Raw genomic sequence first — 25,168 nt, forward strand, 5'->3', positions numbered from 1 at the left:
CGCGGAGTGATAACATACAACTCCCCCCCCCCACCCCGCCCCCGGGGCTGTCAGTCTGAGCGCGGCCAAGCACTGGCCGAGGGGCCCCCCGGGCCGCGCCGCTATGGCGGCCGTGTTTGACCTGGACCTGGAGACGGAGGAAGGCAGCGAGGGTGAGCCAGAGTCGAGCCCCTCGGTGAGTGGTCCTCCCGGGCACGGCTCGATCCCGGAGCCGATCCCATCCTCCAGGCGGTGGAATCGCCCTGGCTTCCCCCAGCGAGAGCATCTCAGAGCCCGGCCCCTGTTAAGCTCTGACCCACCCTCACTAACCCGGACCTGTCTTCCAGGCCCCAGCCCTTACCCTGGTTCTCCCTTTTCTGCTCTCGGCCTCTCCTCCCCAGTGCTGGCCCATCGCCCGCCAGTTCCCATTCCTGACCCCTCCTCTCCTGGGCCAACTAGTCCAGCTTGAGGCGGGGTTGGGCGGGGGGGAATCCCGGTGCCTTCCTTGGCTCTTACCCCTCGGTTTCTCACAGGACGTGTGTCCCCTTGCCGAGTCGAGGGCGGCTGGCCTGGAGTGAGTGAGGGTTGTGTTGGGGGAGGAGGGTATGGGCTGGGGAGGGAGATGCGGGGAGTCCTGGAGCCTTGCCCCCTTTAACTCTTGTGTCAGTAGGCCTGTGGGACGCTGTGAGGAGGTGGAGCTGACCGAGACCAGTGTGAACCTGGGCCCTGAGCGCATCGGGCCCCACTGCTTCGAGCTGCTGCGTGTGCTGGGCAAGGGGGGCTATGGCAAGGTACTGGCCCTCGGTCCTCCCTGGTCTCCCTGCCCCCGTCTTGCAGCAGCAAAGGGTCTCAAAACGAATTAGACTTATAAATCAGCTGAGCCTCCGTAGAACGCTGAGGTAAAAATGTAAAGGAGGGAAAGACAGATCCTCTCAGAATCAGACTTGACATCTTTACTGCCCCACCCTTGGGTGGGCCTCGGCCTCTGGGTCTCAGTGCCAGAGCTTCAGGGTGGAGCTTTTTGAAGGAAGGATGTGGAGAAGGAGGTTGATCCTGTCTCCCCTGCCCTACAGGTGTTCCAAGTGCGAAAAGTGCAAGGCACCAACTCGGGCAAAATATATGCCATGAAAGTACTGAGGAAGGTGAGTCATGTGTCCAGCCGACACATCCTCGCTTGGTGGCCGCCGTTCTCCAGGCACGACTTCAGGCTTCCGGAAGACGGTAGTGAACGCGGTGGAGGACCTGGCCCCTGGCTTGGGCATTGGCTGGTTTATTGTCAGTTGTGGTTATGTTGTTTTGTGGTAATTCCCAGCCGTGGGCAATTTTGCCTCTATGTTTCTGAGTCACAACTAAATAAATAGGGGCGCTACTGGCATCCAGTGGGTAGAGGCCAGGGCTGCTGTTCAACATCCTGCAATGTACGAGACAGCACCCACGGCAAAGAATTACCTGCCCAAAATGTCATTAGTCCCAAGTGGAGAGGTACCTCTAGAGGATAAATCAGTCCTTGAGAAGGATGACCACTGGTAGCAGGATTACGGAGAGATAGAATGGAGTGATAAAGGGTGGCAGAAGGGTAATGGCAGGAGGGACTAAAGGAGCCCAAGGTGCCCATTTTCTGATTGATCCCCGCCTCTTCAGGCCAAAATTGTGCGCAACGCCAAGGACACAGCACACACGCGGGCTGAACGGAACATTCTAGAGTCAGTGAAGCACCCCTTCATTGTGGAACTGGCCTATGCCTTCCAGACTGGTGGCAAACTCTACCTCATCCTCGAGTGCCTCAGTGGTATGAGCGGGGGCCCAGCCAGGGAACCAGGGCCAGGGAACCAGCCAGGAAGCACTGGGAGCTCTGGGGAAAGCCCGGAGAGATGTGGTGTGTAGAATGGCTAGGGGGCCCCCATACCCATCCATCCATGTGTCTATCCGTCCCTTCATTCATTCATTCAGCAAACGTCTGTCCAGCACCTATTGTGTCCCTCACCTGTATTGGGGGTGGACGGGAACGGCGGGAGTTTGTACGGAAATCCAGTGGCTTGTTTTGTCCATTTCCACTACCCGTTCCTGGCCTGTTCCTCTCTCCTGCGTGCCCTGTGTTGAGTCGGGTCCCAGATCCTGCTGGTTCATTCTCGGCAGTGTCCTCCATCCTCTCCACTCTCCTGAGGGGAGGGCACGGGTCAGGTTTCCTAACTGGGCCTGAGGCCTTCAGCTCACTTTCTTCCATGAACTCTCAGGGTCGTCGTCTCAGCACGGGAATTGTCCCCAACGCTCCTACTCACAATCCCACGGCTCCTTGTAACTGCCCCATGAAGCCTGGCCTCCTTGGCCTGGTGCCCCCTGTTGGCCATGAAGTGGTTGGGCCCGCTTCCCGCCAGGTCCTGTCTGCACAGATGAGCCTGTGAGCTCCAGTCCCCATGTCCCTCTCAGTGCCCCCTCGATTCTCACCGTTACCGCGGGCTGCATCCCCTCACGTTGGGAGTCATTTTGCCTCCTCTGTGAGATTTTTTGCACGAAGCTCTTGGAGCCCTTGCCTCGGTCTGGCCTGTTGGAGCCCCTCTGTGCATGTCTGTCTCCCCGTTAGACTGAGCGTCCTGAGGGCAGTGGCTGGGTCGCCTCATCTCTGTGTCCCCAGCGTCGCCCAGCACAGGGCCAGACACCGAGTAGGCGTCGGTAGATGTTTGCTGAATTGAATTGAGTCCCCACGGCAGCTCTGTGAGGCAGGTAGGGCCGGAATTATGAGCCCCACTCTCCCCAAGAAGAAACCGAGACTCCGAGAGCAAAGGTGCTGGTTCCCAGCACACAGCTGCTGACGTGTTTGTGTCACAGGCGGTGAGCTCTTCACGCATCTGGAGCGAGAGGGCATCTTCCTGGAAGACACAGCCTGGTAGGTAGTACTTCCTGCCTCTCTGGAGGGGCTGCAGGGATTCCCCTCACCCCGAGCACAGCCGCACGCCTACCCTTGCCTTCACCCTGTCCTGTCTCTGCAGTTTCTACCTGGCAGAGATCACACTGGCCCTGGGCCACCTGCACTCCCAAGGCATCATCTACCGGGACCTCAAACCCGAGAACATCATGCTCAACAGCCAGGGTGCGCATGCGTGCACCCCTCCCCCACCCGCACACCTGCACCTCCGGGTCGGAACCTGCAGGGAGGGCTGAGGAGCACCACGTGGTGGGCCCTGACCACCCCCCCCCCCCCCCCCCCGCAATATCCGCCTCAGGCCACATCAAACTGACAGACTTCGGACTCTGCAAGGAGTCAATCCACGAGGATGCGGTCACCCACACTTTCTGTGGCACCATTGAGTACATGTAAGCGGCAGCTGGCTGGGACCAGGGATTGGGATCACTGGCAGGAAGGGCCCAGCCCGACCAATGGTTTCCCCTGGCCCCCAGGGCCCCTGAGATTCTGGTGCGCAGTGGCCACAACCGGGCGGTGGACTGGTGGAGCCTGGGCGCCCTGATGTATGACATGCTCACCGGCTCGGCAAGTCCAGCCTCCTTGGGGTGGTGGGAGAGGGTGGTGGGAGGGGGTCCCCATCCCAGGGCTGGGCCAGGGCTTGGGGGGAGGCCCGCAAGTCTCCTCTCACCCCCTGCCTTCTCCAGCCACCCTTCACGGCAGAGAACCGGAAGAAGACAATGGACAAGATCATCAAAGGGAAGCTGGCACTACCCCCCTACCTCACCCCGGATGCCCGGGACCTTGTCAAAAAGGTGGGTTTCCTCTGTCTGTGGTCCCTAGGCCCCAGTGTCTTTTAGGCCCCGCCTGGAATCCTGAGTTTCTCTGGGCTCCCTGCCTGCACAGTATGCCTTGGGGATGAAGGAGCACTGGCTTTGGGGTCCACAGTGCCGAGCTGGGGCACTCACTCTTTTGCACACCAGCTGCTGACCTTGTTGCACAGATCCCTAGTCCCGGGTCCTAATCAGCAGAACGTTCATTCACGATGAGCTAGTTGTTCTCCCACTGAGAAGGCATTCACTGGGGGTAAAAGTGGGCAGCTAGGCTCAGAGATCGGACCCCACGGCAGGGCCCTGGAGTGATGCCCGTGACCGGGTGCCTTTGTGAATGCTTCATGCAGAAGGGCCCATCACACCAAACCTTGGAAGGCCTAAGGTTGTCTGTAGGTAGGGACCACACTCCAGAGGCCCTCCCCCCCCCCCACACACACGTGCGTGCACACATGCGCGCGCGCGCACACACACACACACACACAGCTCTCACCTTCCTCACCCAGCCCACCCCGAGGAACCTGGAGGAACACACAGTCAGTGTCTCTCCCCCAGGGCCTCACCCTCTGCCCTTGCCCTGCAGTTTCTGAAACGGAATCCCAGCCAGCGGATTGGGGGTGGCCCCGGGGACGCTGCTGATGTGCAGGTGGGTTTGGGAGCCCCAGGAGGGGGCAGGGTGGAGCCCCCAAAGGCAACAGGAGGCAGGCAAGGCCTTAGGGCACAGGGAGTTGCTCTGTGAGCCAAGGAGGTGGAAATGACGGGATGCTTGGGGGCTCTGTACCCACAGAGGCACCCTTTTTTCCGGCACATTAACTGGGACGACCTCCTGGCTCGCCGCGTCGACCCTCCTATCAGGCCGTCTCTGGTAAATGGAGGACCTGATGGTCCGGGGGCAGGTGGAGGACCCATCTCGGATGCCCCCTGACCCCTCCTTGCCGCGCGGGTCTGCCCACAGCAGTCAGAGGAGGACGTGAGCCAGTTCGACACCCACTTCACACGGCAGACGCCGGTGGACAGTCCTGACGACACGGCCCTCAGCGAGAGCGCCAACCAGGCCTTCTTGGTGAGATCATGGGTGGCCTGAGGGTTATGGGGGCCTGGGCAGGATTGTGGTGAAGGAGTGGCGGACACTGAGTGCCATCCGTCCCCCCAGGGCTTCACATATGTGGCCCCCTCTGTCCTGGACAGCATCAAGGAGGGCTTCTCCTTTCAGCCTAAGCTGCGCTCCCCCAGGCGCCTCAACAGCAGCCCCCGGACCCCAGTCAGGTACCGCAGGGCACAGGGGAGAGTGTGCAGCTGGGGCGGGAGGCCGGTTCGGGCTTGGCTCTACTAGCCCACCCTAGGGCTGCCTCTTGGCGCTCGTCTGTGTTTTCCCACCCAACCCTGGGGACCCCTTGTGGCAGGGGCTGCTTGGCTGGGCACTTGACCTCACAGCCTCTGTGCCTAGGTGGGGCGGGCTGGGCAGTGTCGGCCCTCTGACCCCAGGGCCGGTCCAGGCTGACTCAGCCTTGGTTTCCCCCGCAGCCCCCTGAAGTTCTCGCCCTTTGAGGGATTCCGGCCCAGCTCTGGCCCACTGGAGCCCACGGAGCCCCCTCTCGCCCCTCTCCCGCCACCACCCCCCTCAAGCTCTGCCCCCCCTCCCCATCCGACCCCCCTCAGGGACCAAGAAGTCTAAGAGGGGCCGTGGGCGCCCAGGGCGCTAAGAGGATGGGGGGCTCTGAGAGTAGGTGGGACCCTGGGCCAGTTCGAGAGACCTGGAGATGGGTCTAGGAGTACAGGAGTGAGTGTGTGTGAGAGGGTGTCTCTGCTGGGGGTGGCTGTCCCTCTGAACCAAGCCCACGAAGGGCCACAGGCTCTGGCTGTTAGGGGAGTGGCCTCGCCGCCCAACTGGCCTGCAGTTGAGCTGTGCCCTTGAAGAATTAAAATATTGAATCATGACACTGACCTGGCTCTTTCTTGGACTTCTGGGGGCAGGATTGTGGGCGGGCGGCTTGTATCAGGAGGAGCCCCTGCTCAGAGACGGGGAGGGTCACTATAGGACCACAGAGCCTCGGGGCTGGAGGGGTTTTATTTCAGATGGCTGCCCAGTGTCCCTTCCTGGTGGGAATAGGGCCGCAGAGCTTTGGGGACAGAACTGCTAGGGGAGCGGTGATCTGAGACTCTTCATGGGGAGGGGGTGTGGGTGATGCTGGGTCCGGGACAGCTCGGGACACAGGTACGGTGACGGGGGTGGCCCACCCCGTTGGCTCTTACAGAGCGGTGACGTGGAGGCCCTGGCCCCCTGCCGCTTCGGCGCTGTCGTCCCAGGCCGCGCTGCCGGCGAAGGCGTGCAGGTCGCTCAGCAGGGCCTCAGCGCTGCCCCCCGAGCCCGCCGGCCCCTGGGATCTGAGGCCCAGGCCCCCTTCGATGTTACTGTCACATGCTTCGTCAGCTGGCTCTGGGGCCTGCTGGGGGCCGGGCCCCTCTCCTGCCTGCTGCTCCTCCTCCAGGGACTCTGTGTCCTCCAGGCCGCCGGCCAGGTGGTAGTCTTCTTCCACATCCTGCCTGTCCTGCGGCTGCTCGGGGTCCTCGTCGGGCGACTCCAGCTTGGCCCGAGCCCGGAGCCAGCGGCCCGGCGGGCTGGCCCAAAGGAGGCGGCGGGTGCGGCCCCACAGCGCGGCGCCCAGGCGGGCCGGGTGGTAGTAGCCCCCTGAGTCCCGGCTGAGGCGGCACCAGGCCAGCGCCAGGCCGGTGGCCAACAGCAGGAGCAGCAGCAGCAGCACGACGACAGTGACGGAGTTGGAACCCTCACTGTCCTCAGCACTGCCGCCCGAGCCCAGGACCCCTGGCAGGGCCAGCAGTGTCCCGAGCCCTAGGGCACAGGGCAGGTCCTGTGGGGAGACAGGCAGGGGCGCGTCACCGGGGCTGGGGGCGGATAGGCCACATGACTGGGTCCTCAGCTGCCTCTTGGGCAAAATGGGGACCAGTGAGCAGAAGGACCCACGTTCTTACTGGGTCTACAAGGCCCTGGTCCTTTGAGCTGTGGCTCTGGAGCCTCTGACCCCTGCCTTTGCCACCCCAGCTGCGTTCCATGAGCGGGTGCCTGCCAGGGGCCCACGTGCTGGCTGTTCCCTCCACCCAGAATGCTCCATCCTCTGAGAGCCACACTGCTGCTGGCTCACCTTGGCATGAAGTACTGCCGGCCTCTCCCCTCTGCGGCCGGGCCCAGCCTGGCTCTGCTTTCCTCACCCTGGTACTCCTCACACAGCCTGCCTCATCTGCCCCATCAGAGCAAGCGGCAAGGGCACAGGGATCTTTCAGGCTTAAGCACTACCATTTCTGGCACACACAGTAGGTGCTCAGCAAACACTGGTGAGACGTGTCAAGACTGACAGTGGGGCGGGCGCTAGATGCATTGGGAGGGAAGAAGGGAATCTGCTCTTCCTGAGGCGTGGGAATGGAGGGGCCAACTCTGAGACAACTGTTTACCCTCCACTTGGTCAGGTCTCAGGATGGGGGGGGCGTCCCTGAAGCCCCTCTTCCTCTCCCACCCACGGGACGGCCCCAGCTGCAGCATTTCCGTTCAACTCCCGTCTCTGGGGGCCTCAGGCTCGCAGGGCCTGGGGCTGGGGGAGGCGGGTGCCGCTACCAGAGGAAGCCTGCGGTCGGAACAAGGCAGGTGGGAGGTGGGGGGGAGGGGGGGCTGAGATTCGGGCAAGACTCCCCTTCTCCCCGGGCTCTGTTCGCTCGGGCTTCAGGGATGCAGGTAGGTTCTGTGCCCAGGTCCCAGCTCACCAGCAGAACAGGTGAGAGGGTCTATCAGAGGTTCCTGAAGCAGGGCCAGACCTGGAGAGGGGTGCTGGGGGCACACCCTGAGTCCCAGGGGGCCCGCCTCTGAGGCAAGGTGAGAGGAAGGCCCAGCTTCTGCCCCATGCTTGCCCTGGGTCTCCCATCTCTGCCCTTGACTGACTGCTTCTGCTCCTGGGCCCCAGTATGGGGGTCCTCCCTTAGCGCCCAGGGCCCAGACATTCCAGCTGTGACCTCCTATGGCCCCCACCGTAGGACCCAGCAGGCTCCCGTGCTCACCATCAGTCCGCCGGCCTCGGTGCCTGGGCGCCTGCCACCAGCTCTGGCCGCGTTGAGTGGAAGTGAGCTCTGGTGCGCTCAGCTGCAGCTGGGGCTCCCTGGGCGCTTCCGCTTCCTGCCCACGTACCTCACCCAGCCCTCCCTGCCATAGGCCCCTGCTGGGGGCCGAGGGCCTCTCGGGACCACCCTAACCCGCTAACCCATGCTAAAGCCTCACAGATCTCCCACCGGATGAGGCCAGGGCTGTGAAGCCTCTGGCCGCACCTCCCAAAGGAGGACCCAGGCACCAGTTCACAGCCCATGCAGTCCTGGGCATCCACAGGTCTGGGGCCACAGTTCCTCTAGCTGGAAGAATTCAGGGAAGCAATGACGTGGTGGGGGGGGAAGCCCTTGGCCCCCAGCCCTTTCTCACATCTGTGACCCCTGTGGGCTGCCCTCATCTGCCCCCAGTGTTCTAGACTTCCTTTCCCAACCCGACCCTTTGCAAAGGGCAAACCTGGCTTTTAGAAAGAGAATTTTATTTGGAATGAAAATATAGAGCTTGTCCCTCCCACGTCCTCCAGGGAGAGAGCAGGGAGTCGGGGGAGATGGTCCCTCAGAGTATAAGCTTGCCTTGATACAAAAATCCTCCACGGTGACAAGAGCCAGGCGGTGACTCTGGCCCAGGCCCACAGGATGGGTCAGTGTGGACTGTCTCTGAACCTGGCCCAGAGGGCCTGGGCAGGGAGCAGGAGGCAGCCAGCTAGTGGTGTGACTTGCCAGCAGAGGCTGGGTGAGGAGGGCGTGGAGGAGGAGGAGGAAGTGGGGGGGGAGCGGCATCCCCTGGGCCTGTGGTCCTACGCGTCCCCATTCTCCATGCGGCCGAGCTGCTCCTCCAGGCGACCGATGCGCTCCCCCTGCTCCTTGACCAGCGCCCGCAGTGCCCGCAGCTCCTGCATGACCTCCTCCAGCTTCCCAGCCTCCTGCAGGGATAGCAGGAGTCAGGGGGCGCGGAGCTGCAGCCCGCCCCCGGGCAACAGTGGCCCCGGCCCACGAAGGGTTCAGGCACACACACGGCACACCAGGGCCCCTGGAGGGCACGTACCATGGCTCCGGCAAGGCTGCCGCCGGAGACGGTCGAATGGATGGACGCGGCAGAGCCGGTGGCCCCCGGGCGGGCCGAACTGGGAGCCGCGGCGGGCCGGCTATCGGATAACACATTGCGCCTGCTGACCTTCAGGTCCCGCTGCTTGCTGGGCACGTAGGCCTCCCGCAGGGAGATGAGGATGGGGCTGGCATCCTGCCCGCTCACCCACTCCTCTGCCTCCAGGGCCGCCTCAGGCCCGGCCGTGTCAGGGTACAGATCATCCTGGAAGAGGTCCGACTGGGCGGGGGCGGGGAGGTCTGGATCAGCCGGGGGGGGGCCCCGTGGTAGGGTCATCTCGTCTGGACCCTGGGTAGCCACCTTCTTATCGCTCTCAGCCTCCAGGCCTGCGCCCTGTCAACCCCGCCTCCCATGCCCTGGCCCCCCTGGCTTCTGTAAAGCACAAATCTCTCGCTTCACTTCCCTTCGGGGTGAGGCCAACAACTCTCTCAGAAACCTTCCCCACACTCCTAAGCAGGGCTCAGCCACGTGGCTTCATGGGATTCTGGAAGCCCTGTGTCCCACAGACGGTAAACCCCGCCAGCCTCATTCACAGCCCTCCTCCCTGGGAGGCGCCTGGCACGCTGGAAGGTTCACTCGGTGAGCACCGGCCGAAGAACGAGGCTCCTTCAGCGTTCAAGGCTGGGCAGCCGAGGCCCGGCCACATGTGGGCTGATCCCCTCTTCGTGGGAGTCTCCACAACAGCCAGGTTCTCGTCCCTCTCTCCACTCTTCCCTCCGTGTCGTTTGCCTGGCCTAGACCCACCGCTGGAGGGCCACCCCCACAGCCAGGTTGTTGGGTCCTGCCTTTCCAGCCACAGGGAGCCCTCCAGGCCTGCCCGGCACCTGTCCACCTCCCGTGGCTCTTCCAGAGCGGGGCCTCAGCTCACCCTGTCTCACTCCTTGTTCCCACGCCTGGCACAGCCCTACGCCTGGCAGTGGCCCAAAGACATGCTGGTATCCGTCCAGCCCACTGACCACATCCACACTCAACCACGTCCCATTCACAGGCCTCAGCCCGGTCCCCACCGCGTGGCCCGTCCGTTGGGGAAGGGAGTGGGTGGGCAGGGGACCAGGTGGCCTCACCTTTCTTGGCACAGTCATGACGATGGGCTCACACTTGCGCTCATGCAGTTTGTAGAACCTGGGAAAGGGAAGGGAGGGAGGAACCGTGGGTGGTACCTGCCCCTCGAGGGCTCCCCTGCACTCTCCACTTCTGGGCCTCACCCCAAGCCCTCCATAGTCCGACCTTGACCCTGGCCCTGCTGTGGGCCGCTTCCTGCTCCTCAGCAGCCTTCCAAGATCTGACTGCTCACCCTGGCCAGCCATGGCTGATGGGGGACGACTCAGCCCTGTGCAGCCAGCCACGTGGGAGGCCCCTCTTACCGGGCGATCTCGCACTTGCTGACCTCCAAGCCCCTCTTAGGCATGCTGCCCATGCCCCTCTGGGGCTCTTTGCTGGTGAAAGTGTTCAGGAAGTGGATATAGGGGGGCTCGTCTGTGATCTCAAAGTACCGGATGCTGGAGTCGCCCTGCGGAGGGGAGGCGGCAGGGGTCAGCACCCAAGCGGGCCGCCTGCTTCCCCCCCCGCCCATCCGCCCTGCCTGGCCCCACCTTGCCGCAGACGTAGACCACGTTGGTGTCTGGGTCGTAGAAGGGCAGCAGCGCCCCGTTGCTCGAGTCCAGTTCCTGTAGGGCCATGGGTTCCTCAAGGTTTTCCTGCCACATGGGGTGGTGGGCAGTGAGGCCAGGCTGGAACCTTTTTTCCCTCTCCTCACCGTCCAGGCCCATTAGGACTGGTCCCAGGCCACCTCCCATGCCAGCTGGCACGGCCCCCACCAACGCCAGATGGGTTTTTTTCCCACCCTCCTGGATCCCTTCCACTCCCAGGATCCCACTTTCTTGGGCCACTCCAGGCCTTTCGTTCCCACCACGTGCGAGCAGGGGGGTGCCAGGCAGCACTACCCTGTCTCAGAGGGACCCACGGAGGCCACTACACAGCAGCACAGGGCTGTGGGACAGAACACTTCAGGAGAAGGGCTGGGAGGCCTCCTGGAGGGGAGGGCCTCTGCACTGGGCCCCAAAGGGCCACCAGATGGGAGCAGGCAAGCCAAGGAGGGAAGGGCTTTCAATAGGCAAGAACAGTGTTGGCAAGGGCCTGGAGGATGCTGGAGGCAGCAGAGGAGGCTGGAGAGCAAGGGGCAAGGACAGAAGAGACTGGCAGGGTTCCAGGTCCCGAGAGCCTCAGGTGCCAGGCTGAGAACCGCAGACCCACGCACCCTCTCCAGGGTGACTCCTACCCTCCTTGCCCAGGTTGGGGTCCAAGTCTCAACCAAGCCTGACCCTCAGGCTGACCGTGGCCACTCACCAGGTCCCACAGCGCCAGCTGCCGCTCGCTCATGCGGCTGAAGCCTGTGGTGAACACCTTGCCATCGGCCAGGAAGATGGCCCGCATGGGACGGGCCCCTTCGTGAGCCTTCTCCCTCTCCTATCCGGGACAGGAGAGGGGGTGCAGAGTGGTCAGTGCGGCAGCCAACAGAGCCCCCTGGCCTGTCCACTGCCACCCCCCAGGTGTCCAGGGCCGCGCACCGCCACCAGGGTGCCCCGGCGGGGGTCGATGACGCGCACGCTCTTGTCTTTGCAGGCGGAGCAGAAGAGGCTGCCATTGCGGTTCCAGCTGACGTTGTAGATGAGGTCGGGGTGCAGACTGTCCAGGCGGTACAGCTCCTCCGCCGTGCCCACGTTCCAGATGAGCACCACGTTGTCACAGCCTGCCGGGCAGGGGCCATCAGCCCACCGGGCGGGCTCGGACCACCCTCCAGGCGCCACACCCGGCCCCCTGACCTCTGTGGGCCTCGGCCTGACCCCCGGTCGGGTGGGCCTGGAAGAGGGTGTGGGTTCTGGAGCTGCGCAGAGGGGGCGGGGGCGGGCGGTGCAGACCTGCGCTGAGCAGCACGTTTCGGGCCGTCGGGTGCCAGGTGACAATGCCCACTCGCTTGGTGTGTCCCTCCAGCAGCACCACTGGCTCTGTGAGCGGGGTGGTGAGCCCGTTTTCCGGGATCTGCCACACCTGCGGGGCGTGGGGGTTGGGGGGGGAGATGCCAGTTGAAGCCTCTGCTTGGCCCCGGCTGCCAGCAGCCTTGAGCCACACCTGTGATCCAGGCCCAACCACAGCCCCGTGCCTCACCATGACAGTACAGTCCTCTGAGCCGCTGGCAATGACTTCGTCGTTGTGGGGACACCAATCGATGTCCAGGACGGGTCCAGTGTGTCCACACACCGTCGGGTAGGCCTTGTCAATGCGGCCCGTCTGCGGGCACGAGAGGGGCAGTCAAGGGGAGAAGGAAATGTTTGTTGCCTCTGACCCTGACTCCGTGGTAATAAACCTCTCTCCATCTGGGATAACATCTCTTTTAGGCAATAAATCTGAATCATGACATCTGCCCACAGTGGTGTAGGGATGGGCAAGTTACGGAAAGTGAGGTGAGCAGAGAGGCCTGGCAGGTGTGGCCCGTCTCCAGTCCTTCCCCCAGCCCTCATGGAGCCCACCTTGCTCAGGGGGAGCACGAGGAAGGCACCCCCGCCGCTGGCCTCCACGATCACAGCCAGGAATTTGGGATTGACGGCACAGAATGTGCTGTCCCAGGTGACACGGGACACTCGAATATCTTCATAGCACTGGTCATTCTTGACTGGCTGTCCAAACACGTGCCGGAATTTGCTCTGCCTGACCACTTTGCGGAAGGACATGTCTGCAGGGCGGGGAGGCTTCCATCAGCCCTCACCCATCCCAACAGCCCTCAACCTTCCCAGGGCAAGGGAGGTGGGGAGGACGCAACCGGGTCTTGGCTTTCAGGTTCCACAGTTACAGGATGGGGTCACAGATGCAGACCCTGCCACCCATCAAGTGGGCATCGAGGTGGGGGGGTGGGCAGCGCACTGACCCAACGACCACGCTGTTGAGTCCCAAGGGGCTTTTCAGGACCCTACCCAGGCGCTTCCCCGGCTCTGATATGTGGGGGAGGTGGGAGGTTCGGAAGCCAGGGCAAGCTTAACTCCTCTATGGGTCCGAGTCAGTTCCAAACGAGCTCCTTCCTGCCCAGGATTTGGAAGCTGGGTGATGGGGAAAGGTCTCCAGTGTGGAGCCGCGCTAGGCCCGAGTTCTGAGCCCCGGGGAATGTGCAGTGGCTGCAGAAATGTGCAGGGAGCTGCAGGGAGCTCCAGGCCGGCCCAGGGGGCCTGGCAGGGACTGGGCGGGGGATCAGGATGCCGCTCCTGGCCGCAGAGCATCCCAGAGCGTCCTCGGAGCGGGGTCGAAGGTGAACCTAGAGGGGGAAACGCTGGGCGGCCACAGCGAGTTGGGGCTGAGGGTGGAGCGCCGCGGAGAGTAAGGGCTCCTCGGATTCGCGACCCCCCACCCCAGCCTCTCGAGGCTCCGCCCCCGCAGCCCCGCCCGGTCCCGCGCTCGCGCTCCCAGCTCCGGCCCGCCGCGCTCACCGGGGACGCCGGGGGCTGCAGCACCGGCCTCGGGCGGCTCCGGATCCCGGCCTCTGGGAAGCAGGAAGCGGGAATCAGGAAGTGACAGAGGAGCCGGGGACGGGGGGCGGGGGGGGCGGGGCGGGGGCTCGCGGGGGCGGGGCCGAGGTCACGCGCGGAGGGGCGGGGCGGGAGACTGCGAGTGGGCCCCGGAGGCCCCGATCGCCCGGGCTAGGGGAGCGCAGGGGCGGTGCCTGGGCGAGCCCCGCCCCTCGGGCGCCGGGTCCCTCCCCGGCGAAGGGGCGGAGATAGGGGTGGGGGTCGGAGGGGCAGTGGGTGCGGGTTGCGGGGTGTAGGTCGTCCGCGACCCCCGCGCCTTCCCGGTCCTGCTCCTCTGGCCGTGCCCTCGGGATTGTCAGGATTGGACGGAGCCCGCCGTGCCAAGCCCCCTTCCCAGCGCCAGTGCCCCAGTCAATCCCCGACTCCGAAATACAGGATCCGGTCTGACAGTCAATATATTCACGTGCCTCTTTTTAAAGGTTACAAAATTACACGCTCGTGATGAACAATGTAAATACAGCAGCGGTGTTCTGAGGGGCGCGTGGAAGGCCCCAGCCAACCCACTGTTTTCGGTGAACACCACTGGGGCCTGCTGAGCCTCCTTATTAAAAATAGAAATGGGAACATGCCCCTACCAGACCCCAGGCTAGTGGTGTGTCCGCAGATGACCCCTCTTAGCTAGCTCCTGGGACAGGAGTCCAAACTGGCCTCCCCAGATCTACCCATCCCTGTCCCTGTCTCACCCTGGGGGGACTTAAGTGTCTCTGTAAGTCCGACAGGCACAAACTGTCCCCTCTGCCTGGGGCTGGTTTCCCTGGCGGATGGGCCCCCCCCCTTCCCTCATCTTCCTTGAGGTGATGGTCAGGGTCCCTTTTCCTGAAAAAGAGAGGTAGATGGGAAGAGGAGGGAAGAACAAAGCCAGGAGACTTATCTGGGGCTGCAGGAGGCCCCCCTGTGTCTCACGCAGGCTGGGGCTTACACCCTCTTAACCCTTCCCACTCCCTGATGAGGAAACAGCTTAGAGGGGAGGGGTGCCTGTCCCAGGTCTCCCTACCAAGATTTAGTCCCCATCTGTTTGGCTCCAAAGTCCTTGCTTTTCCCTCTGTTCCACACACCCCGGGACAGGCTGACCCTTCCAAAAAAGGACAGGAATGAGGGTGCTTTGGAAAAGGGAATGCAGCTACTAAGCCTGTTTCTCCAATGTGCCCTCCAGGCAACAGCCAGGGGTTGTTTAAAGCCCAAACTAGACCCCCTACCCCAAACCCTCTCCACACTCCTCACTGTCACACTTGAAATAACTTTAGTCCTTGTGCCACTCACCCCCCCCCCCCCATACATTACCTTCCTCTGTCCTCTCCTGGCACGCGGCCCAGTGACACTGATTCTCCTGAAACAAACCCCCTTCTTTCCCACACCAGGGCCTGGGTACATCCTGTTCCCTCCGTCTGGAAATGCTCCCCCCAGATTGTGAAAAGGCTCCATCTCTCACTTTCTCCAGATCTCAGACCACCCCCTCGCTGGTCACCCTCTGACCCTTACTTGTTCCTCCTGCATCCTCCTTAATCCCTATCTGATGTTCTACTATGTAATTATTTGTGTATTTGCTTTTTGTCTGCCCCGCCCCACTAGAATGTCAGCAAACTGAGGGTGGCACTTTGTCCCTGTTCCCACTGTATCCCCAGCACCTAGAAGGAGACCTAGCACACTGCGTGGGGTCAAGTCCTGTACGCTGAATGAATGAATGAACAGCAGTCCTGAATGTAGAATTGAAAATGTTCATATTCACAACTCAGAATAAACGCACCTCTCGGCTGGAGAAGGGGCGCGTCTCCTAGAGGGCAGCAGGAGCCCCCTTCCCCAGGGTGTTAGGGATGAGGTGGATGGACCGTAGAATGTCAGGGAGGAGCCCTGCCTTCACCCTCTCTGGCCTTGGGTGTGCATATTCCTCTAACACAAAACTCCTCTTCATCCCACAAAACCCTTCATAACACCGCTCTTTCTCCTGGATAGCAATTCCCCTTACGGGGGAGATTTGCCCTTGCGACCTTGGAGGTGGGGCTTCCCCACTCTCCCACAGGCTGGGTTTGGAATGGGGACCAGAGCTGAAGGCAGGTGGCAGGCACTGGGGGTTTCGTGCCTGCTCTGTGTGTCCCGTTGGAAAAGCTTTGGGACCGCTCTCTGGGGGAAAGGGGGAAGGGCGCTGCAGAGTGCCCCGAGGATGACTCCAGTCTGGACCCTGGCTCCAGGGGCTATGCACCCAGTGGGGTGGGGCATTTCTTGCAGAAGTGGAAAGCAGTACAATGGAGGGGACAATACCTAGTCGACAGCCATGTGGGCTCTGGCCCCTGGGCGAGTGTCAGTCCCAGGTCTGGGTGAGTCTTGGGGATGCCCACCAGTACAATTAAATAAATGGTTAACAAATTACTCAGCACTTACTCTTTGCCAGGCAAGGATCCAAATACTTCATAGAGATGAACACTCCTAGGGAATGGGGACCCTTGATCTGATCCGCATTTTACAGAGGAGGAAACTGAGTCTCAAAGAAGCCAAGGGCCTTGCTGAAGATCACACAGCTGGTGAATGGTGGAGCTTGGATTCAAAAGACCCCCCAAGGGGCACCCGAGGTCATGCCCCCCCACCCCACGTGGCCATGTGTCCCTAGAATGGAGGGCTGGCCGGAAGGTCACCTAGCAAGTGCTCAATAAATGAATGAATTCAACAAATTTGTGTCCATTCAGAAATCTCTTTCCTGAAGCCTCAGTGTCCACAGTCCCGTCGGCAGGAAATGCTAGAATTAGGGCCCCCCCCCAGCATTGTCACTGTTGAGCGTGCTTCCTTCCCCAGGCCCAGCCCTCGCAAGGGGAACACCTCCGCCCCATTATACAGAGGAAAAACGCTGAGGTGAAGAGGGGGCGAGCAACCCGGATCCAGATCTCCCTGCACCTCTCCAGACTCCCCCCACCCTCCCGCTGCCTGCTGCCTTTTTCAGACGGAGGCAGACCTGGAAGGGCTGCACAGAAGTGTCTGTCGTCTACACCAGCAGTCAGGGAGGCTCAAAGGATGGGGGGGGCGGGGGGGATGTTGGGGCCAGTTAAAAGGGGGAAGGGCTCATGGTTCTGGAGCACAGTGGGGGGAGGGAAAGCTGGGTGAAGGGGGCAGCCAGAAGAGAGCGCCGGTGTGAAAGGCAAGGGGGGTACAGAAATGAGAACTTCAACTCTTCCTACTTTTTCTTGCAGTGTCTGCAGCTTGAGAGGGAAGAGGGGGCTCGACCTCATGGGGGCCTGTACCTTTTCTGGAGCCACTGGTCCCCAGAGCTTTCTCTTTGGCTGTCCCCCCTGCCCCCCGCCCCCCGCAGCCTGTGGGTTGAGGGCAAAGAAGGAGCTCAGCTGGAGGCAGGACCAGGACACTCTGTAGCCTGGGTGGCAGGTGGCTGGGGTGGGTGGACACTTGTCACACCCTTGAGTGGAGGGAGCAGACGCTGAAGTCCTCTGGAGCCATGAGAGGTGCAGAGTTGGCCTCACACTGTCTCAGGCTCCCCTGGGGAGGCTGAGGCCCGGAACTGGTCACAGGCACAGCTGATCTGTCTCAAAGCTCCCAAGCGCCAGGCCAGGAGGCATCTCCTCCCATTTGACTCCCGGAGGGATTCCTGGCGGGAGGAAGGGACCTTCCTAGATGGCCGTGAGGATAGGACTTCTGATTCCTGAGGCCCTACTGTGTGCTGGGCTCTAGCTGAGTGCTTCCCATGCTTTCTGACTTAACCCCCCCACCCGGCGGATGAGGCAGAAGCTGAGAGGGTAAAGCGGCTTGTCCAGAGTCACGGGAGCCTGAGTGGAATCCGGGCCTGGTAGCTCTGGTCACTGCTCCCACTGCCTTGCTGAGGGAAGCCTGCTGAAGTTCTCACCACTTGTTGTGGACAAGGGGCCTGGCCAGCCTGCATGGGCTCCTAGGCCCCAGGGTCCTGCAGGCTCTTGAATGCCCTCCCTCTCTGCAGGGACTTGCTCCTTTGGTGTCCTCTGGCCCCACGTTAGAGGGTCAGAGAGGGAGGAGAAGAGGGAGGGAAGGAGCAAAGGGAGGTCAGCGCGAGACCGGGGAGGTCACCACTGCTGGCTGTCTCCTGCAGGACTGAGGCTGGGGGAGACTGTCAGTGGGGTCTGGGCTGTCAGGGGCAGAGCCCAGCTGGAGACCATGGGCTCCGACTGCTGGGCCACTGGGTGAAGGGGACAAGCGGGACCTGAGTGGGGACAAGACGTTCGCGACAAACTGCCTGGGACATTTTAGTGCTTTTTCACTTCCCCAATGTCCTCCTGCCAGGCCCCGGGGACTGGGTGGGGTTTTCCACAATGACTTCCTCCGTGGCTCCCCTCTGCTCTGACTGGCTGCTTCGTTTGTCCCCCTCAGGTTCTTCCCCTGCCCTGATGGGCCTGGGCTTTCCGAGACCCTCACGTGGGGCCTGTCTTCTCTGGGGGGACACTGCTGGGGCTTTCTCCCTCACAGGCAGCAGGCACAGCTGGGTTCTCGGGGGCTTCTGGGATGGGATCTGTGGAGGGAGCAGAGGGAACTTCATCACAGGGCCTGGGGGCTGAGCCAGAAGGGGTTCCGAGGGTCTGGGCCTTAGGGCACTCTTGTGCCTGAACCACAACGTCCAAATGGGACTGGGCTTCATGGTTCACCTGGGGCTGAGCTGAGGAGTTCAGCTGAGGCTGGACCACAAAATCTGACTGTGGGGGGGGCCACAGGCTCCAACTGTGGCTGGGCTGTGGCATCCCCCTGTGGAGGTGCCACAGAATCCAGTCGTGGAGGAGCCACAGAATCCAACTGTGGAGGGGCCGCAGAATCCAACTGTGGCTGGGCTGTGGGGTCCGCCCGTGGGGCGGCCACAGAATCCAACTGTGGAGGGGCCACAGAATCCAACTGTGGCTGGGCTGTGGGGTCCGCCCGTGGTGCGGCCGCAGAATCCAACTGTGGCTGGGCTGTGGGGTCCGCCCGTGGGGCGGCCACAGAATCCAACTGCGGAGGGGCCACAGAATCCAACTGTGGCTGGGCCATGGGCCCTGGCGAAGTGTGGCCCCCAGAATCCACTTGGGTCTGTGGCTCGGCCGGCGTGGAGCTGCCGGGCCATTCTTCACAGAGAGCCGCCTCGAAGGAGGAGAGCATGGCACGCAGCAGGGCGCGCAGGTCGGCACTGGCCAGGAGGCAGAGGAAGGGACTGAAGCAGCTGTTGAGCAGGGTCAGGTAGTCGGAGTAGACCAGGGCCTCCCAGAGCAGGTAGCCGGGGTAGACGTCCCACAGGAAGGCCAGGTACAGCAGCTGCGCCAGGTGGTAGGGCAGCCGCAAGACCACGTAGGCGGACAGGATGGTCTGGGCCACGCGGGCAAAGCCACGGGAGGCCGCGGGCCTCGGCCGGCGGCAGCAGGTCTTGCAGGCGGTGGCCGCCTGGGTGAGCACGTGGCAGACGAGCAGCAGGAGGAAAGGCAGGAAGCCCCCCAGGATCTCGAGCATCCGCAGGGGCAGCTCCTCGCTGTCCCAGAAGTCCAGGCAGATGACCAGGTCGTACCACCAGTCGGCGGCCTCCGGGAAGACCAGCCAGGGCACACTGAAGAGCGTGGCCAGCACCCAGACGCCGGCGCAGACCCAGAGGGGCAGGCGGGCCGGGCGGTGCCCCGGGTACCAGCGCGGGCACAGCGCCAGCAAGCAGCGGTCCACGCTGAGCGCCGCCAGCAGGAAGAGGCCGGAGGAGTAGGACACACCCCACAGGAAGTAGTAGAAGCGGCAGGCCGCCGTCCCCAGCGGCCAGTGTCCTCCCCGCTGGATCTCCAGGATCTGGAAGGCTGCCGCCGCCAGGAACAGAAAATCTGAGACGGCCAGGCTGAGCAGGAGCAGGGCAAGCCGCCTGCCCGCTCCCTGCCGGGCCTGCGAGCCAGCCAGCCACGCCATGAGCCCATTGGCCGGCAGCCCCAGGAGCAGCAGGGCCACCAGGAAGACCGTGTCCCAGACACCCTGGGGATAGTAGTCTTCATCGTCTGGCTCTGTGCGGGGCCCGAGGCCGGTGGCACCCGGGTCGGCTTCCATCGCGGTGTCCGTCCGAGGTCCCCTGTGTGCTGTCCACAGAGCGGGGGCCTGATGGATCAATGGAATCATGAGGGACTGAGTATGAGAGAGAGGGTGCTGTGTATCTCCAGGCACGTCACTGTCCTTCTCTGAGCCGTCGTCATCGCCTTTTGGGTGGTTAGCCTCGGCCGGGGCCTTTAAGTAGACGACGCCACCTAGTCTTCAGACAATCCATTTTATAGGAGAGGGAAGGAAGGTTCAGAGAATTGGTGACTCGCCCAAGGTCAGAGGTAGGACAGAGGCTCCAGGCCTGAAACTCACACCTAACCATTCTGCCACTCGGAATCCCAGTGCACCCGATAGAGTTGGCTTTCGAACATGTTTTTAAAGCTGTGAATGTTTTCTTCAAATAAAATAGCACAGCAGAACTCCCACATGAACAAGAAGGGAGTGCTCAGATTAAAGGAGGGGGAGCACCCCTGGGGCTCCAGGGAGGACAGTTTGTGCAAACTGCTTGGTCAGATCGCCGCAGGCCCCTTCCCATCTGGTATCCTGGGATTCAAGTGCTTTAAGATCCCCAGACGGGGGAGGCCCAGGGTCCCATGGGCCCGTAGGAGTCCCAGGATCCTGGGCCAGAGGAGACCCTCCCCACAGCAAGTGCAGTTCCTGAACTCAGGTGGGGGTCTGCAGCTCAGGCCAGGACAGCCGTCCCAGAAGCAGCTCAGCCCTCTTCATCATCCTTGACCTCCCTCTGGGGCCATGTCCTCATTCTCACAGCTCAGGCAGAAGGTGGTCCTCTGAGGCCACCACACAGAAGGGGTCGGGGCTCCGCAGTGTGATGAGGATAGCGTGGCTGGGACCCTGGAGGCCTGCTGCCTCTCCCACCCCGCCTCCACCTTCCCTCATGGACCTTATGGATGGAGGGATTTTCCCTCTGAGAGTGGAGGAGGTGCTGAGGGCTGAGTCAAGGGAGTATGTAGACAGACCCCAAAGGCCGGCTCCTGCCTGTGGCCCACCACTCCGGCCCCTCTGCCTGTAGCCCGGGGCTCTCCTCCCCGCTAAGCCTCTTCCTCAGGCAGACCCTGCTCTGCCAGCTCCAGCCTCTGCTGGATCATAGCCCTGAGCTGCCCCGAGCCCCCACAGGTGAGGCCTGGCTTACCTGTGAGGTGCGCTCTGGGGCGTGCCTGCCTGCCCAAGGGTCCAACCATCCGCGGGGCCCCACGCCAGCAGAGCCTGCTGCATGGCGCCCGGCGGCGCTAAGGCGGCCGGCATGAAACCCAAGCTGAGAAGACATCAATCATTCATGGGGCTGCTCGCCAGGAAACCCTAACCCCGGCCTAGCAGGGCCAAGTGACCAGCCAGGCCACCCCATCCCTGATAGAGCCAGAGGGCTAAAACCTCCTCACCCTGCCTCCAAGTAAGCTCCTTGGTGGCCTCCGAGCAGTCTCTGGGTTCCCCCCGCCTCTAGGGTCCACCTCTTCTGACATCCCCTCCATGTCCCTCACTCTGGCATTCAAGGCCTCTGTGATTGGGCCTCCCTTCTGCCATTTCATACACCCTCCGCTCTGGCCACACTGTCCCGCCGTCAGGCGGCTGCAGTGGGCGACTCATCCCAGCCTCTCCCTTCTCCCAGCTTTTGCCCACACTCTGCCTCCTGACGTGACTTCCCTTGTCCTCTCTTAGCTAAGTCCTGCCCATGTCACACGACTGGATTTGGGGACTGGAGTCAAGGACAGAGAGTCCCTGCCTCTTCAGCGATATGCCCCCCCCACCCCCCTGCTCCCGTTTCATAGACAAGGCGACCCAGAGGTGGACTTGCTGGGCCTCCCAGCTCGTGGGGGGCGGAGCAAGAGTACTAAGCTCCTTGTAGCCTTGTGTCCTGGCACCCCTGTGGCTGGGGACAGTTCTCTTCACCCACGTGACTCTGCCCCCAGGCAGAGGGTCCAGATTAGGGCCTGCGCTGCCTGCCTCACTTACCCTAATCCCCTTCAAGTCTCATCCCCGCCCGCCATCGGTTCTCATGGTAGGGGTGCATAAGCAGCTTTATGGTTCCTGAGAACCAGGGGTGCTCCCTGGTCTTGCGTCTCTGAGCCCGTCGTCCCTCCCCACATGGCCGCAGAGCAGGCGAGGGGGCTGCATGGCCCAGACCCGGCCCCCAGCCCGCAGAAGCCTCCTGCGGGGGTCGTGGCTTCCAGGAGTGGTGCTGAGGGCCTCCTCTTGACCAGGAAGAGGAGCAAGAAGGAGAGGGGGCTCCGAGGGTCCCAGAAGGGTGCTGGCAGCTCTCAGGAGCAGACCCCTCTCCCGGGTCCCGAGGCCCCAGGGAGCAGCAGGAACCCCTCTGGGACTGGAGGACAGGAGGGGACGGGTCCTGCAACCCCAGGGCCAGCCTCCCGTCGCCAGTCCCACCGGCATCGCTCTGGCCCCCAGCACGATGCTGCTCAGAAGACATACGGACCCTTGCTCAACCGCATCTTCGGGAAGGTCAGGTGGGGCGTGGGCTGGGGGTGGGGTTGGGGGTGGGGCAGGGATCTCACTTGTGCCCTTGGACTCGGCCTGCCCTGCTCCTGGTACTCAGGCCTCCAGCCACCTCTGCTCCAGACCCAGGATTCTGTGAGAGCTCTGGGCCCCAGGAGCAGGAAGGGGGGTGGTCATGTCTTCTCCAGGGGCCCATGGGAGTCAGATGCCTTCTCCTGCCCTTGTGGGACTGGCCCTGCCCAGGCCATCGTGGCCCAGGGCTGGAGGAGGAAGGATGGGCCCCAGGGACATGGCGGACTATGCTTCTGCAGGACCGCGAGCTGGGCCCCGAGGAGCTGGATGGTGAGTGGTCCTGGCTGTTGGCAGAGGCGGATGGGAGGGGTCCCTGACCCGGGCTGCCTGGGCCTGACCTCCCTTCCCTGCAGAGCTGCAGGCCGCCTTTGAGGAGTTTGACACTGACCATGATGGCTACATCGGCTACCGGGAGCTGGGCGACTGCATGAGGACACTGGGCTACATGCCCACCGAGATGGAGCTCATCGAGGTCTCCCAGCACGTCAAGATGAGGAGTTAGTGACTGACCCCCACTGTCCCAGGGCAGGGTGGGGTGGGAGTCACCTTACTTTGTGCCCAGGCTGGGCAGCCCTGGTCCTCTCTGAGTTTCGTGGTTTGGGGGATGACGAAGAGGTGGTGGGAGGTGGCTCTGGGAGTCCGCAGGGGTGATGGTGGGAGTGGGTGGCAGTTTCTAGGGCTTTCTGACCATCTGACATTAGCCTTGTCAGGTGCAGGGGTCATGAAAGTCGCCCGTGATCCAAGAGACCCTTGGGGCTTGGCTAAGGACCCCCCCGTCTCTGTGATACTAGTGATAAAATGTTCCCAGCTGGCTCTCTTCTCTGTGTCTCTCTGACCCTCCTGAGGTCCCTGAAAAGAGCCTCCGGGGTTCAGTGAGGCCTAGTGTGACTGAACGCTGGCCTTTCTTTGTGATTAAGTATCAGATAGACGGGGCACTTGTGACTATCATTAGCTGATTTGTCAAATATCAGATTCCCTTCATTCCAGGGCACCTGCATTTGGTTTTTCTATGGTTTCCAAAATGGGATGTGACTTACGGTTAATGTGAACATTCAGTGTTGTGCTTCTTTTCTTTTCCCCAAAGCTGTTATTTGCCCATTGGTGCTTTTTACAGTGGATGGTAGCTTAGAATCAAGAAACCGACTGGGCACACTTCTTAAGAAGCATTTATTGCTGCCCATGGGGTCCCAGCATGTAAGAGCCATGCACTGCCACCCCAAAAGCACCCAAGAGTGGGTCCTCTCATCCTTGCCCCAGGATGAGGAAGGAGGGTTCATGAGTCCCCCAAGGCCATGCCCCTTTGGCAGCCAAGGCAGAGTTTGAACCTGGAGCTGCCTGGGTCCAAACCTTGGGCTCCTTCCCCCACACTCACGTGCTTCACTGAGAGCACCTAAGCATCTCGCCCTGTAGTCCCCGTGGAGAGCAGGGCTCCTGCCTCCTCTCCCCTGCATCCCCAAGGGCTTGGATGCTAAGGATTCCTTCCCAGATGCAGAGCTGGGGAGAGGCTGGCACCTGTGACGCTTGCGACGTCCCTTCTCGGGCCCGGCCCTTTCCACCGTGACGCTCTGCCTGGGTCCACAGTGGGTGGCCGCGTGGACTTCGAGGAGTTTGTGGAATTGATGAGCCCAAAGCTGAGGGAGGAGACGGCGCACATGCTGGGGGTGCGGGAGCTGCGCATCGCCTTCCGAGAGGTGTGGAGTGTGGTCGAGTCGGGTGCTGGTTGGGTGACTGGACAGCAGACCTGCTGGCCTCTCATCCGGGCCAGAAAGACTGGGGGTGGGGTTCAGCCTCTGGAGGCCCATGGCCCCGCAGATAGGGGGCCTAGGGCCAGGGAGGGGTTGGGGAAGGTCTAGCTCACTCTCAGCTGGGGGACCTGCCCAGGGAGACTTCCTGGAGCAGGCGGCCTGCTGTCCCAGCTTGGGAAGAGGTGGAGGGTTTGGATGGGCGCAGGTGGGGGCATCCAGGCCCGGGATGTGGCAAGATAGAGATGGGTTCAGGCAGAGACAGCTTTGGGGTGGGAGGGGCTGAGCCCTGCTGGAATCCTAGTTTGACAGGGACAGAGATGGACGGATCACCGTGGCAGAGCTGCGACAGGCAGCACCAGCTTTGCTGGGGGAGCCACTGGTGGGTCCTGAGCTGGATGAGATGCTCCGAGATGTGGACCTCAACGGGGATGGCACCGTAGACTTTGATGGTGAGTCTCCTTCCCATCCCACCCCCACCCTTCCAGCGCCCAGGAGGAGCCCAGCGTGTCCTGGGATCCCTGACCTGGACTGGCCCAAGCCCTGCCCCTTGTTTCCTCCAGAGTTTGTGATGATGCTTCTCACCCACTGAGGCTCCAGCAGGGAGAACCTGTTGTCCCTATGGCCGCAGGCCAGCAGGGTTCACGCTATACACCCTCCCCACGAGGCCCCAGAATGGAAGAGACCCAGTGGCTCCCAGGCTGCTTCGGAACCTTGACAACATCTGACTGGTGCTTGTGCGGTCACCCACCCACCTGCATCCTCACCTGCCTCCCCGCGGAGCTGCCGGGAGGAAACCTGCCTCCAGCTGCCTCTCATTCTCCAGTATGAGCAAGATTTTGGATCTCTCCAGAACTTGGGAGGTAATAAGCTCCTGGGCACTGCAGCGTTCAAAGACAGGGGGACAGCGTTGGCAGGATTCTGGTAGCGTGGTGAATTGGGAGGGTGACAGCTGTGCCTCCCACTATTAAAAAAAAAAAAAAGCTTAACTTGAAAGAAAGCCAGGGGTGACCCCAGGTACTAAAGACAAGGCAAGAACTCAAAGCTGGGTGGTGGGAGAGTGGGGACACCATGGGGGCCTCAGCATAGAGAGAAGTTCCGGAGCCCCGGCTCTGACACTTAAGAGTGACAGAAGATCTGTAAGAGAGAGACCAAGGAACAGAACGTGAGCCTGACTACCTTTCAGGAAAGAGCTACCCTGTTCTTGAAGAGAGGATCAAATATATTTCCACCTACCGGCCTGAGGAAGTGGCAAGGGTACAGATGTCCAGGGCCTCGAGGGGTAAAAGCTACTCTAAGGAACTTGAAACTCAGGCTTGCCCATTAGGTAGGAGAGCTGACCCGATAGGGAGAAGCTACTGGAAGGGCACGCTTCAACCCAGGACACGAGGGGCTTAACA

At 62.2% G+C, this 25,168-nt stretch overlaps 5 protein-coding genes across 7 annotated transcripts; 2 read left to right on the forward strand and 3 right to left on the reverse strand.

The window, feature by feature from the left end:
* The first annotated feature begins 37 nt into the window (after nucleotides 1-37).
* On the forward strand, nucleotides 38-5,658 carry RPS6KB2 (ribosomal protein S6 kinase B2). 3 transcript variants are annotated; one of them, XM_032879635.1, is made up of 15 exons: nucleotides 38-175; nucleotides 513-553; nucleotides 647-770; nucleotides 1,053-1,121; nucleotides 1,621-1,768; nucleotides 2,806-2,863; nucleotides 2,967-3,067; nucleotides 3,201-3,291; nucleotides 3,376-3,466; nucleotides 3,586-3,693; nucleotides 4,292-4,354; nucleotides 4,496-4,573; nucleotides 4,664-4,771; nucleotides 4,862-4,974; nucleotides 5,233-5,658. In XM_032879635.1, the coding sequence occupies exons 1-15, from the start codon at nucleotides 104-106 to the stop codon at nucleotides 5,381-5,383; spliced, it is 1,416 nt and encodes a 471-aa protein (XP_032735526.1). In that variant the 5' UTR covers nucleotides 38-103; the 3' UTR covers nucleotides 5,384-5,658. The 3 variants fall into 3 exon arrangements, with proteins under 3 accessions (XP_032735526.1, XP_032735527.1, XP_032735528.1); XM_032879636.1 differs by having other exon boundaries at nucleotides 650-770; XM_032879637.1 differs by lacking the exon at nucleotides 4,292-4,354.
* A 99-nt stretch (nucleotides 5,659-5,757) lies between these two features.
* PTPRCAP (protein tyrosine phosphatase receptor type C associated protein) lies at nucleotides 5,758-7,904 on the reverse strand. The gene is made up of 2 exons (XM_032879639.1): nucleotides 7,774-7,904; nucleotides 5,758-6,578 (listed from the first exon to the last, which is right to left on the reverse strand). The coding sequence occupies exons 1-2, from the start codon at nucleotides 7,774-7,776 to the stop codon at nucleotides 5,958-5,960; spliced, it is 624 nt and encodes a 207-aa protein (XP_032735530.1). The 5' UTR covers nucleotides 7,777-7,904; the 3' UTR covers nucleotides 5,758-5,957.
* A 510-nt stretch (nucleotides 7,905-8,414) lies between these two features.
* On the reverse strand, nucleotides 8,415-13,510 carry CORO1B (coronin 1B). Its single transcript, XM_032879640.1, has 11 exons — nucleotides 13,393-13,510; nucleotides 12,445-12,647; nucleotides 12,083-12,205; nucleotides 11,836-11,965; nucleotides 11,485-11,666; nucleotides 11,264-11,383; nucleotides 10,510-10,614; nucleotides 10,282-10,427; nucleotides 9,982-10,039; nucleotides 8,858-9,136; nucleotides 8,415-8,735 (listed from the first exon to the last, which is right to left on the reverse strand). The coding sequence occupies exons 2-11, from the start codon at nucleotides 12,643-12,645 to the stop codon at nucleotides 8,610-8,612; spliced, it is 1,470 nt and encodes a 489-aa protein (XP_032735531.1). The 5' UTR covers nucleotides 12,646-12,647; nucleotides 13,393-13,510; the 3' UTR covers nucleotides 8,415-8,609.
* GPR152 (G protein-coupled receptor 152) lies at nucleotides 13,157-20,751 on the reverse strand. Its single transcript, XM_032879914.1, has 5 exons — nucleotides 20,639-20,751; nucleotides 18,151-19,699; nucleotides 17,875-18,059; nucleotides 13,314-13,445; nucleotides 13,157-13,220 (listed from the first exon to the last, which is right to left on the reverse strand). The coding sequence occupies exons 1-5, from the start codon at nucleotides 20,749-20,751 to the stop codon at nucleotides 13,157-13,159; spliced, it is 2,043 nt and encodes a 680-aa protein (XP_032735805.1).
* A 332-nt stretch (nucleotides 20,752-21,083) lies between these two features.
* CABP4 (calcium binding protein 4) lies at nucleotides 21,084-24,389 on the forward strand. Its single transcript, XM_032879644.1, has 6 exons — nucleotides 21,084-21,960; nucleotides 22,266-22,296; nucleotides 22,380-22,523; nucleotides 23,608-23,717; nucleotides 24,073-24,220; nucleotides 24,332-24,389. Exons 1-6 carry the CDS (start codon nucleotides 21,589-21,591, stop codon nucleotides 24,358-24,360), a joined length of 834 nt encoding a protein of 277 aa, XP_032735535.1. The 5' UTR covers nucleotides 21,084-21,588; the 3' UTR covers nucleotides 24,361-24,389.
* Nucleotides 24,390-25,168: the final 779 nt, after the last annotated feature.

The sequence above is a fragment of the Lontra canadensis genome, unplaced genomic scaffold (assembly GCF_010015895.1).
Source record: "Lontra canadensis isolate GAN:19392208 unplaced genomic scaffold, GSC_riverotter_1.0 scaffold66, whole genome shotgun sequence".
NCBI classification, from domain to species: Eukaryota; Metazoa; Chordata; class Mammalia; order Carnivora; family Mustelidae; genus Lontra; species Lontra canadensis.

What these genes read in the sequence shown, in the direction of transcription:
- RPS6KB2 (XM_032879635.1), top strand. Translation starts at nt 104, where the DNA reads ATGGCGGCCGTGTTTGACCTGGACCTGGAGACGGAGGAAGGCAGCGAG. An exon ending in TCGAGGGCGGCTGGCCTGGA is followed by an intron (nt 554 to 646) that starts GTGAGTGAGGGT and finishes CTCTTGTGTCAG; the next exon opens with TAGGCCTGTGGGACGCTGTG. An exon ending in TGTGGCACCATTGAGTACAT is followed by an intron (nt 3,292 to 3,375) that starts GTAAGCGGCAGC and finishes CCTGGCCCCCAG; the next exon opens with GGCCCCTGAGATTCTGGTGC.
- CORO1B (XM_032879640.1), bottom strand. Translation starts at nt 12,645, where the DNA reads ATGTCCTTCCGCAAAGTGGTCAGGCAGAGCAAATTCCGGCACGTGTTT. An exon ending in GCCGGGGCACCCTGGTGGCG is followed by an intron (nt 11,384 to 11,484) that starts GTGCGCGGCCCT and finishes TGTCCCGGATAG; the next exon opens with GAGAGGGAGAAGGCTCACGA. An exon ending in AGCAAGTGCGAGATCGCCCG is followed by an intron (nt 10,040 to 10,281) that starts GTAAGAGGGGCC and finishes TCCCTTTCCCAG; the next exon opens with GTTCTACAAACTGCATGAGC.
- GPR152 (XM_032879914.1), bottom strand. Translation starts at nt 20,751, where the DNA reads ATGCCGGCCGCCTTAGCGCCGCCGGGCGCCATGCAGCAGGCTCTGCTG. An exon ending in CCCCAGAGCGCACCTCACAG is followed by an intron (nt 19,700 to 20,638) that starts GTAAGCCAGGCC and finishes GATTGTCTGAAG; the next exon opens with ACTAGGTGGCGTCGTCTACT. An exon ending in CCAGAGAAGACAGGCCCCAC is followed by an intron (nt 13,446 to 17,874) that starts GTGAGGGTCTCG and finishes CCTGCTTCCCAG; the next exon opens with AGGCCGGGATCCGGAGCCGC.
- CABP4 (XM_032879644.1), top strand. Translation starts at nt 21,589, where the DNA reads ATGGCCGCAGAGCAGGCGAGGGGGCTGCATGGCCCAGACCCGGCCCCC. An exon ending in GGGCCCCGAGGAGCTGGATG is followed by an intron (nt 22,297 to 22,379) that starts GTGAGTGGTCCT and finishes CCTTCCCTGCAG; the next exon opens with AGCTGCAGGCCGCCTTTGAG. An exon ending in TGGCACCGTAGACTTTGATG is followed by an intron (nt 24,221 to 24,331) that starts GTGAGTCTCCTT and finishes TGTTTCCTCCAG; the next exon opens with AGTTTGTGATGATGCTTCTC.